The 12,256-nt window shown below is 37.1% G+C and overlaps 1 protein-coding gene across 1 annotated transcript; it reads right to left on the reverse strand.

Annotated features, from left to right (window-relative positions):
• Positions 1-66: 66 nt before the first annotated feature.
• Positions 67-6,842, reverse strand: LOC306844255 (DBH-like monooxygenase protein 2 homolog). Its single transcript, XM_079376250.1, has 13 exons — positions 6,518-6,842; positions 5,943-6,089; positions 5,071-5,223; positions 4,363-4,446; positions 4,124-4,276; positions 3,714-3,816; positions 3,452-3,618; positions 3,283-3,371; positions 1,481-1,577; positions 1,242-1,301; positions 1,028-1,158; positions 827-935; positions 67-747 (listed from the first exon to the last, which is right to left on the reverse strand). Exons 1-13 carry the CDS (start codon positions 6,782-6,784, stop codon positions 610-612), a joined length of 1,698 nt encoding a protein of 565 aa, XP_079232376.1. The 5' UTR covers positions 6,785-6,842; the 3' UTR covers positions 67-609.
• Positions 6,843-12,256: the final 5,414 nt, after the last annotated feature.

Consider the following 12,256-nt stretch of genomic DNA (forward strand, 5'->3'; position numbering starts at 1 on the left):
TGTCAAACAAGTGTTACATAATACTACTTCTGATTTATTAAATACACCAGCAAAAATTACCATAGTAAGAGGTGACCGGGGCTGCAAAGATGCAGCAACATTTATTTTACATACAAGTCTTCTAATGAAATATCACAACAGTTATAGCCCATTTTCTGCTTTGCCCCAAAAAATCATACTGAATTTGAATTCAGACATTAAAATAAAACATTCAATTGCTTGATTTGACAATGTATAACATGTTTTAAGCCACTGAATTTGTGTAATACATTTCTTAATTAAACACAAAATAATTAATCAGCTTTTTGGCTTTATTTTCAATATATGTCAGTTTAAATGTTAGTTTTTTTTGTAATGTTTGTCAGAGTAGTTTTAATGTGTTCACTTGTTTATTTAATGTGATTTACTCCTATTGAAAAAAATCACACCCAGCTCCTTATATTCTTTCCCCTCATTTCCCTGATATGATTTGTAATTGCAGTAACGCATAGGCTATTTTGTAGGATTTTTGGTTATCGAAACTATTATATTTACTAGGGTGGAACTGCCAGGAGCTCCTAATCTAGAATGATTGTCTATTAATCTTTGACATGAATAGAACAGGTTGCATCAGTAGTATTTTTGCACTAACAAACAGAGGAGCAGCGATGACAAAGCAAGATGTTTGGTGTCACAACCGCTCATGCAGGGTGCAGACGGGATGACACTGAGGTTAGGAATCAGCCCTGTGTTGCGTGACATATTTTTCTGGAAGATCATACAAAACATTGTTAACAACTTGGAAAAACGAGAGATTGATGCATGTTGTAGAGGTGTGGACACTTACAAAGGAATTCGCAATTATGACGAGCTGGTCGATTCTCTTCAGTGTTTGTTGGTATTCATTAATAGACGTGTCATTCCAAATCTTTGTGGACATCATATGGAGCCAAGTACTGCAATTATCAAATAAATCAATGGGCATTATTAGAGCTAAATGCATTCATGGATGACATTTAGATGACGCTAGTGTTTAAAGGCAGATTACGTTATATTTGGCGTTCCCATCTCAGATCTTAAAGTAGTTGTATTGGGGAAGCTCATGCAGCCGTTCAGATCCATAGCTGGATAGTAGAAGAGGGTGGCGAAACACATCTCCTCTAAAGTTGAGAGCCCCCCCTGCGAGCAGACAAAAAATGACATTTTAATGTAAAAAGCAGTGAATTAAGCTACATGAAAACAGTAATTATATTAATACTAACCCATGTGAGTGTGTTGCGGTTTTCAGTGTTATAAGTACACTCCACCAGCAATTTGTCACCCTGAAAATCCAAAAAGACGGTTTTGTCTGACTGAATAATACTAATAATTATGCACTGATAAACTAAACTGACGTATGGTATTGTGCAGTGAATATAATTTGATACTATAGATGCTTGAAATCACTGTAAACTGAACAGCATTGTAAGTTGTTCAACGATTCAAATCATTTCATACTCACCAACTTCACTGTCTTAGTTTTGCCCAAGTTTGTCACGTCCTGGTATTCAAAATCATAGTTTTCATCCACAGCTAACAAATCGATCTGTTTTCCCTCTCTGAAATAGATAACAACCTACCTAAACCTTTTTTTCCTAGACATTTTAAGCACTTTATCTGCATGACCTGGCTATCAAATGCACTTTTTATGCACAGTTAGGGGAATAGTTCACACAAAAATAAATTGCTGAAAATCTACTCGCTCTCGGACATCCAAAATGAAGGTGAATGTGTTTCTTCATGGGAACAGATTTGGAGAAATTTAGCATTACATTACTTGCTCACTAATGGATCCTCTGTAGTGAATGGGTGCCGTCAAACAGCTAATAAAAACACTGAGAAATTTCTTTCTTACAAACACTGAGATTTTTGCTTCAGAAGATGTTAATTTATGGATTGTGATGTTTTATCAGCTCTCATTCTGACGGCACCCATTTAGCAGAAATTTAGCATTACATCACTTGCTTACCAGTGGATCCTCTGCAGTGAATGGATGCTGTCAAAACGAGAGTCCAAACAGCTGATAAAAACAATCATCTGCAAGTATTCAGTTGGCACCTTGTGAAGTGAAAAGCTGTTAGTAAGAAGCAAATCCATTATTAAGATGTCTATAAACCATCACTTCTGACCAAAATACAATAATGCTTCCTCTCATGAATAAGTTCATTTCTGCTTGTCCTCTAACATCAAATTCCACTGACTTATTTATTTAGAACTGTTTTCACTCACTTCTGATTTATTTGAGTCGACTTGCACACTGGAGAAAACATTATTATGCATAGAGGACTTGTATTTTAGCCAGAATCAACAGATGGATTAAAGGATTTGTTTAGTACAAACATACAGCTTTTCACTTTATTGGACTGGAGTGGTGTGGATTGTAATGTTTTTATCAGCTGTTAGGCCTCTCATTCTGACGGCACCCATTCACTGCAGAGGATCCACTGCTGAGCAAGTGTTACTTGGTGAGGGTGAATTCCTTGAAGTGTTCATTTTGTTGTTGGAAATCTGGCCAATTTGTTTGTCTTGCATTAAATGCATTGTATTGCACTCTTAAATCACATTAAAGGTAAAACTGATATGTCTCATGAGCTCAGCACGAGCTTTGAGGCTTTTGTTGTCGTTGTGGTACAGGGAAGCAGTTTGCTCTTTTTGTCTAATAGCAGTGTAAGTTGTGTGCTGTAGTTCAAGTCATATGATAGCTGTGTGAGGAACAGACTGTAATTTATATCAGTATTAACTGCTAATCTAAACTCAAAGAGCCATATTTGCTTGCATGCCATATCTGAGTGATATTTACATATGAGTTATTTAAATTACATTCATGAACAAACTGGTATACGGTTTGATTTCTTGAAAATCAAATCCATGGCCTTGGCATTACCAGCACCATGCTCCACTGTTTGAGCTAAAGGAATAGATATGATTATATGATGGCATTCTTTTATTTGATACTGTTCTTTAATTTCCATTTTTTTCTTTTATTGATTGTAAAGTAAGCTATGGAAATGATTATTCCTTTTATAAATAATATTATATAAACTACTTTTATGGTACTTTGTGTCATCAGTGAAATGAGAAAAACACTGCTAGCTGTTCCATATTATTATTATTATTTGGAAAAACAGCATTAACATTTTGCTTAACATCTTTTGTCAGAAGAAAGTAAAGCGCATAGGTTTGGAATGACATGAGTGTGAAGACTTCATTTTTATTTTTGGGTGAACTCTTTCTTTAGGTCAGTCATTGGTTAAAAATGTTTACCTGAAGTGTCCGACTCGCAGCCTCCGCCCAGCTAAGTGTGTGTGGAGCATCACAGCGAACACCTGAAGATCATGTGGCTTCTCCAGAACCTGTAGAGCACAGAACACATCATCCAGGCATCTGATCAATCTGATCGAGAGAATGTGAGTAGATACACATACACACAAACCTTTGGAAAATAAGCAGTGTCACACAGGCCGTACGTGAGGAAGGATTTGGCTTTGGGTGGGATGGCGTACCCAGGGTCCACCGCAAGCCCTGTCCCCAAAATAGCTGCATCGTGCTGACGGAGTTCAGATGTGTAATAGAATCGCAGACCCGAGTTATCAACTCGATCTGTGTATAGAAAAGATAAAGTAATGTAGTGTTTTATAATTCCAAGCACTTTAAATGTGATGTTTTATAACTAAAAACCACGAGTGCTGACTGACCTGCACTTATATTGTGGTTGTTGTAATGCACTTCAAGCCTGTAGAAAACATCACCAACGTTTCCTCCAATTGGAAGTCCTGCCACCTCAGGAAATTCAAAAGCCTTGAAAAATATTATTTAATTGAAAAGATCAGTCATTTTACGTGATTAACAAAGCTTGACATGTAAATACTATTTCAGTAGGCCTAATAAAATATCATTGCTAATAAAAGCTGAAAATGAGGTGGATCTTTTCAGTGAATCAGTTCAGAAAACCGCTCGGAATGATTCACTTAAGAATCAAACTGATCTGATTCCTGATTCAATTGTGTGTTTGCAGCAGTTAACGATTTATTCAGGTAATTAATGGCTTAAATCTGGTAGTTTTCACATGAAAATGCTTTCAACCTAAGTCACAGGTGAGACTAACCCCTCCGCCAACTCCCCACACAGCCACGGCCTCCACACACTGTCCATCCATCCCAGTATAACACTCCGTCTCAAATGGCTCCGTCACGCTCGGAGGGCAGCGGTACAGCAGCAGATGATGCACGACGTCAATGTTTGTGATCAACGGCTCAATCTGGACATAATGAAAGTATGTCAGAGATGAAGACGATTGACAGATTGCTGGATAGATCAGGATAGATCATGTGTGTGAAGACTCACGCGATAAATATGCTGTTTTTGATCAAATCTCGGGGCTTTCATGATCTTGCAGTGGTAGTAGGTGTGGTTGGCTGGTACAGTGAACTGAAATGCAAGTGAAACCGCTGATAGCATCTTTGACATTTTTTGCTGCATATTCTACGTCGTTTTAAAACCAGTCCAAAAAAGTAAGAGGTTTTTGAAAAAAGCATTAATATATAAATGACTCAAACAGTAGAACAGGCACTGTTCATCTGTTCAAATTTTTTATTTTTTATTTTTTATTTTTTTGAAAAATGAAAATGTACTCCTCCTCAGGCCAGCCAAGTTGTAGATGAGTTTGATTCTTCATTACACAGGTTTTCAGTGGGGTTTTTCTTTTCCTTAATTCACTCTTACAGAACATTGTAATCTAGTCTAAATGTTTTGGCATATTTTTCTCAGTAAACAAAACACCTTTTCCTAACCAGATACGGCGAGACAGAATAATTGTGCTAAACACATTCACAGTCAGCGGTAACATTTCATGTGTTAAATAGTTGTTTCTCCAAAATTAACATTAAAGTAAAATGTTAATAGCCTGGTAGGACAAATATTAAGTTAAGCATGAAAGATTGCTTGTCTCTTGATTCATCACACATTATTAAAATCTTAAAGAATGATTTGGTAATTCTCTGTTTAATTAACTAAAGTAAATAAAGCAAAACAAAAAGTAAAAATTCTTCTTACATTGATCATAGTCATGTCGAAATACTTGCTGTTTGGAGGGTTGACCTTAGGCATGTACTTCAACAGGTTCAGCTCCTTCGTGCCTCTTCGGGTGCTGTGGTATGTGATGTCATCAGTCTGTCCGTACGCATAGATCAGCTTCATGGGGAGATTCTGATCAGGCAGTAAAACAAAAGCCCATAATTTATAGGCATTGAAAACACCTGATCCACACCTGAACCGAAAAATGAGAAACTCTTTAGCTAGTAGTTCTGATCTAGACTTTCAGGGTTTCTGAGTTCAGTCCATCTGTTTAAGGAGGCCTTTCGAAAACAATTGAGGGTCCCTAACAAACAAAATCAGTACAGACTTCCTGGTCCCATTGTGTCTATCATTGTGCAGATTCCCAGCATGAAAGCTACCTGAAAGAGGACACCCACAGCACTCCCAAGGGCTTACATATGTTGTGGTTCCATTGCTCACATTGTTTACAGGATCAACCTACTGAGTGCTACACAATAAAAGTTGAGAGCGAAACTGACAGTAGCTGCATCACCGTTTCTAGATTGCACACAAACATTGGGTGTAACTTTGTGGAAAAATGGATATGAAATTCAATAAGTGGGTGTTCTGTTTATCATTAGACCAGCTCCAGGAACAAACAGTACATTTATACATTAACTTGTTCACTGTAGGTTGTCAAACAGGAAGTGTTCCTGCATTATTTGTTCAACTATTCAAACCTTAATCTTAACTATCTCTAAAAATGCTAAATTATTGGTTAATATTATTGTTTGAAATAAAAATATTTTGTAACATTATAAATGTCTTTACTGTCACTTTTGATCAATTTAATGTGTCCTTGCTAAATGGAATGTTGTTCCAGGACTCACGGTGATGGTTAAGTCATTTTCATCACAAGCCTTGATGGACCTCTGAAAGTTCATGACTGTTTTCCCGTCAGACTCGGTCAGAGACAGGAGTTTGTAGTTCTGTTGCTGGTCAACCACAGGCATTGAATTCCCCACAGCATGACGATCCTGAACAACATTAATGATAAGTTCTGTACATTTTCAGTCATAACATATTTGTGTGATATGCTCTACATCATTTGTTTACATATTATACATATTGTATACATATTACATATACACAACAGAAAACAAACTGGAAATATCTGGTTAAAAAAGCCAAAGCGCACACACTTATGTAAGGGCTGTTTTACAGTATTTCATGGAATATCTAGTTTAATGCAAAATTCCTTCATCTACCCTCTCAGATTGAATTAATATATCAAACTTATAAATTATCTCACAGTGAAACCCAATTATTAAAATTCATATTAGACCTACTGAATGAAATGCATATGAATCAGAATAAAGAATATGAAGAACAAAATATCAAAAGAATATAATTAGTTGTAGTTTCACTGTTAGTGACTCTGACAGTGATCAGTCTCAGTCTTTACCGTGAAGTAACTGCCTTCGGGCCCAACTCCTCCAATGACGATATCAGCTCCAGTCATTCCTCCTTTGGGGCTGAAGCCAAAACCGACCCAGCCGCTGGTGTTGACTGTGACCTCGAACAAGATGGTCCCCTGGATCTCATCAAATCCCCACTTCAGCTGCACCTTGTTCTCGGGGTCCAGGTGTTCAGAGAAAGGCAGAAGAGGGTCTTTCTGAGCCCAGGCCCACTGGAATGAAAGCAGAAGCAGAGCAAGAGATAATGTGACCATGATTCCTTTTCAAAATCTGACAAATGCTGTGTTTGAGAAGGCAGTGACATTAAACTGCTCTGTAGTCACCTCAGCAACCCTCTTTAAGCTGTCTGTAACTCCTCCTCTCACTCCGGTCTGGTGAATCAGGTTCCACATCACCTGATGTTACAGTATCATTTTAAATCACAACATAAATATTATTAGAAAGGAATGTTGAGATGAACTCAAAAAGGCACAAGAAGTGATAAAACCTTAATGTTTACAGTAGGGTTAAAGCCTCTGAATCTATTGTCTATGTTCTATTGTGAATAAAATATCATGTGATTTGAAAGTCTTTCAGTTTCAATTTATTCAAATTTTTTAAATGTCCCAACATTTCCGGAATTTGCGTTGTAAATATATGTAATCACTGTTGTTGTAATTTCAGCCACATCTGACATATATGCAAAGTTCAGTTGAGTGATGCAAACTGTTACCTGAAATATCCACACAATTAATCAATTAATTCAACAACAACAACACTGAATAATTCATTACTATACCAACAGTAGGGTCCCGGGCAAGTTTTCTGCTAGTAAATCATCATTGGTCCAATTCCTTTTTAATATTAAAATAAAATGATATACAGCCTAATTAAGACACCCAGCACTCTGATGCTGCTGTAATGTTGGTTTTACCAGAGTTTGTCTTACAGACCCTCTCATCTCCCTATTGTATCACCAAAGACTATAGAATACCCTTAACAGGACTTTGGTATTGAGAGAGCATAATGGTCAACTTGGATCACGTGTGCCTTAATAACCAATCACATTACAGCCTTGATGCCATTGAATTTCAGTCAGAGTTGTGCGACACTCAATCGCCATTTACGAATACCATAGGAATGAATGAGACGTGCCGTAAACTGAATCCCACCTGTCGCAACAAGTCAGTGACTTCTCTTATAAAACAGCATTTTTTTTCGGTGTAAGTCTAAAAATAGTAAGATCCAAATTTATTGTTTAGTGTAAAACATATTGAAGATTAGCTGATAGGCTGTCTATTCATTAAATGATGAGCTGTTTCTTCTAAAAAGCTGTTTATTCAGCATAGTGAAGCCTCTCCTCCATTGAAATCCATTCAAACAAAACGGCCTCTGGTCTCCTTTCCGTTAGCTTTACACTTTTTTGGCCAAAGGTTAGACTTACATTGACTATCACTCAATATAGACTCCGAATACAATCAGATAAAACAATAATTTCTCATATTTATTACAATATGTACTGAAAATTTTAACATTCACTTCAGTGGTATGAGATTATCATAATCATTATTTGGGACTTCAGAGTGGGTTTGAGACTCACTTGATTCAGAACGGGACTTTGGAGTGTGGATTGTGAATGATTTGATTTAGATCGGAGCTTTAGAGCGGGTTCATGAATATTTTGATTCAGATCGGGACTTTGGAGTGTGGATTGTGAATGATTTGATTTAGATCGGAGCTTTAGAGCGGGTTCATGAATATTTTGATTCAGATCGGGACTTTGGAGTGTGGATTGTGAATGATTTGATTTAGATCGGAGCTTTAGAGCGGGTTCATGAATATTTTGATTCAGATCGGGACTTTGGAGTGTGGATTGTGAATGTTTTGATTTAGATCGGAGCTTTAGAGCGGGTTCGTGAATATTTTGATTCAGATCGGGACTTTGGAGTGTGGATTGTGAATGATTTGATTTAGATCGGAGCTTTAGAGCGGGTTCATGAATATTTTGATTCAGATCGGGACTTTGGAGTGTGGATTGTGAATGATTTGATTTAGATCGGAGCTTTAGAGCGGGTTCATGAATATTTTGATTCAGATCGGGACTTTGGAGTGTGGATTGTGAATGATTTGATTTAGATCGGAGCTTTAGAGCGGGTTCGTGAATATTTTGATTCAGATCGGGACTTTGGAGTGTGGATTGTGAATGATTTGATTTAGATCGGAGCTTTAGAGCGGGTTCGTGAATATTTTGATTCAGATCGGGACTTTGGAGTGTGGATTGTGAATGATTTGATTTAGATCGGAGCTTTAGAGCGGGTTCATGAATATTTTGATTCAGATCGGGACTTTGGAGTGTGGATTGTGAATGTTTTGATTTAGATCGGAGCTTTAGAGCGGGTTCATGAATATTTTGATTCAGATCGGGACTTTGGAGTGTGGATTGTGAATGATTTGATTTAGATCGGAGCTTTAGAGCGGGTTCGTGAATATTTTGATTCAGATCGGGACTTTGGAGTGTGGATTGTGAATGATTTGATTTAGATCGGAGTTTTAGAGCGGGTTCGTGAATATTTTGATTCAGATCGGGACTTTGGAGTGTGGATTGTGAATGATTTGATTTAGATCGGAGCTTTAGAGCGGGTTCGTGAATATTTTGATTCAGATCGGGACTTTGGAGTGTGGATTGTGAATGATTTGATTTAGATCGGAGTTTTAGAGCGGGTTCGTGAATATTTTGATTCAGAACGGGACTTTGGAGTGTGGATTGTGAATGATTTGATTTAGATCGGAGCTTTAGAGCGGGTTCGTGAATATTTTGATTCAGATCGGGACTTTGGAGTGTGGATTGTGAATGATTTGATTTAGATCGGAGCTTTAGAGCGGGTTCGTGAATATTTTGATTCAGATCGGGACTTCAGAGCACATATCGCAAGCCATTTTAATCTAGATCTGGACTTCAAAGTGGGTTCGGAACTCATTTGATTCAGATCGGCACATACCATGTATCATTTGATTCAGATTGGATTTTGTTGTTGTTTTGTTGTTTTTTTAACATGGTTAATTTTCGTAAGGGATGTGTTGTCAGGTTAACAAAAAAAGTAATACATTTACACCTTAAGAGGACACATACTGAATAAAACAGTTTTTTAGGATAAGTGCTATGTATATCACTTTCATATACTTGTCTAGATAAACTTTAAAGGTGCACTAAACAATACTTGAAAAATGCTTTTGACTACAATGTCGGACAGAGTCCCAAAACATACTTGTAGCCAATCAGCAGAAAGGGGGGCGTGTCTTGTAATGAAAGAGAGAAGAGAGCGCTCAATTTGAGTGCACAGGACGGATATTAGCAGATCGACTATAGATAGAGAGACAGATGGCAGAAAAAAAGAGGAAAATATCAGAGAAACAAAACATTAAAAAGAAGGGTTACAATCAGTCAAGAGGTAGCTTTTGAGTAAGCTTTGGGCTGGATATTTTTCTGGGACCTGGCAACTGCACGTCAGTTATTTTATCTGTTTACATATCACGGCATAAACACTAAATAAACTGTATTTATGTAATCTCTATTTTGCATTGTGAATAATAATAATTATTATTGCCATTTGGTTGTTTTTACTTAATTCAAGATTGTAAATATCATTCTGTATCATACTCTCAATGCCATTCTTTATATAAACTTTAAATATAAATATATAAAATGTAAAGGTGTTTATAATCTAGAATGTATAAAAGACAAGTAAAGCAATAAAAGTAAAGTGTAAGTCCATTTCCATCTAATGATTTGTTAAAAAATAAAAGTTACATATAGTTTGCTCAATTTTTTCTCCCTGTGAGCCAGGATTTTTTTTACTCCCTTAAAAATATTGACATTTATTCAGACAATGAAAGAACAACAAGTTACATCGGTTTCAAAAGGGTGCCCACTGCACTGCCAAACACAGGAGCAGTGATGGCAAAGCAAGACTTTTGGTGGCACTGCCATTTAAGCTTTGTAAACACGCTAACCGAGCAAGCTACAGAAACAATAATGATAAGGACATTCTCCAACCAGAAACCGTGGGTGAACAGATCAATCCGTGCTGCGGTTAACACACGCACTGCCGCTTACAATGAGGCTCTTCTGACCGGGAATATGAGCGAGTATACCCAGATAGCACAGGTACGTCGAGGGGACGTCTGTGCGATGTGTGCGTTTGCATCTGGGAGACGTATTTTTAAGGGCGTTTGCTCATCTGGAATACGTCGCATAGACGTCCTTTCCCGACGTTCCAAGTACATCTGGTGGACGAATTATAGACGTTAAATATTAGAATGTTACGTCTATGAGACATCTGATTTACATAGTATAGACGTCGTTCATAATTAGACGTTTTAGACGTTCCTTCATATTTACCGCTATTGATAACAGTAAATATTATCAGTTACACTGATTATACTTGTGTCTACACATATATGATAACTAAACCCGATTATTTTCCACTCAGAATGAAAGAACACAACAGCTGTTGAATAATTTGTATCATTTTATTAACAGTGAATGAAAATAAGCAGTCATTTGTTATATAATTATTATTATTTATTAATCCTGAAACAAACAAACAACAAAAAGCAAATTGATTTAAGACGGTGTTCTTCCTGGGGCCAAGCGGAGATAATCCTTAACATGTTTTTCAGCCTCTGCTTCAGTTGGCGAGGGCAGCACGGGATTCTTCAGAGATGCTCCTGTATGTTAAAAAGGTCAAACTAGAATAAGTTTAACAAATACAACTTCTCGAATTAGTCATATTTTTCGTGCTTGTGCATAAAGTGCACGCCGACCCAAACAAATCCATGCATTAACTGCGCAAAATAACGTAAAATAAGACATTTATTTCGTCTCATACGTCTATTTAATTGTTCATATGATCCAGAGGGCCAAGTAACTACCTGATAATGATCAGCCTATGCTAATAAAATCTAATTAATATAGAGAATTGATGTGCAGTTAATGCTTGTCAGCTGTTTTTAATGTCAGTCAGCGTTTTAGGATGTCATATAACATACTTCATGTATGTGCTTTCAAATTGACTGGTCGCTGTTAATTTCCAGTGGTGCTGAAACTCCGCTTCAGTCATAAAAACTTTAAACTTCGCTATGCTATTGTCTCTCATGTAATCGGTTTCAGGTTCTTTTAGTGTAACTCTCAACACTAAAACATTAGTGGGGAGACAGCCTGAGTCGAATATTAATAATTGTATATTAAGTCTACTTCGAAAACTGGGCTGGTCAGATTCAAGGAATCGACTCTTTTGGAGTCGACTCTTCATCACTACTGCGCACGTGCTTCCGAAAGATCATCACATAGCACGTGGAAGACAACTGAGGTACGTAGCCTGATTCATTGTCATCAATATGTGTGGTGGTCAGTCAAATATATAGTTGATTTTATATAAAGTAAATCGAACAAATAAATCGTGCTATGCTCTCCGACGCGCAGTAAAAGCCGCTAAACGTGTTAATTTCGTCGACGACGACGACGAAAAATATTCGTCAACGAACCTTTTTTCTGTGACTAAGACGAGACGTTGACGAGCTAAAACTAATATCTGATGATAAAAACTATGACAAAATTTATGCCACATCTTCGTTAACAAGACGAGACGGGACTAAAATGTTATTTGAGGACTACCGGACATTCAAAATACATCCTATAGGCTAAGTTAACTGTCTTGTCTTTCAAAATGTGCGTCTCTGTCATTGGA

Source organism: Barbus barbus (genome assembly GCF_936440315.1).
Source record: "Barbus barbus genome assembly, chromosome: 24".
Lineage (NCBI taxonomy): Eukaryota > Metazoa > Chordata > Actinopteri > Cypriniformes > Cyprinidae > Barbus > Barbus barbus.

Excerpts from the sequence above, each read along its gene's own strand:
- LOC306844255 (XM_079376250.1), bottom strand. The coding sequence starts at position 6,784 with ATGGTCACATTATCTCTTGCTCTGCTTCTGCTTTCATTCCAGTGGGCC. Across the intron at positions 6,090-6,517 it reads CCGAAGGCAGTTACTTCACG|GATCGTCATGCTGTGGGGAA; the intron begins GTAAAGACTGAG and ends AATGTTGTTCAG. Across the intron at positions 1,159-1,241 it reads ACCGCAACACACTCACATGG|GGGGGGCTCTCAACTTTAGA; the intron begins GTTAGTATTAAT and ends GTCTGCTCGCAG.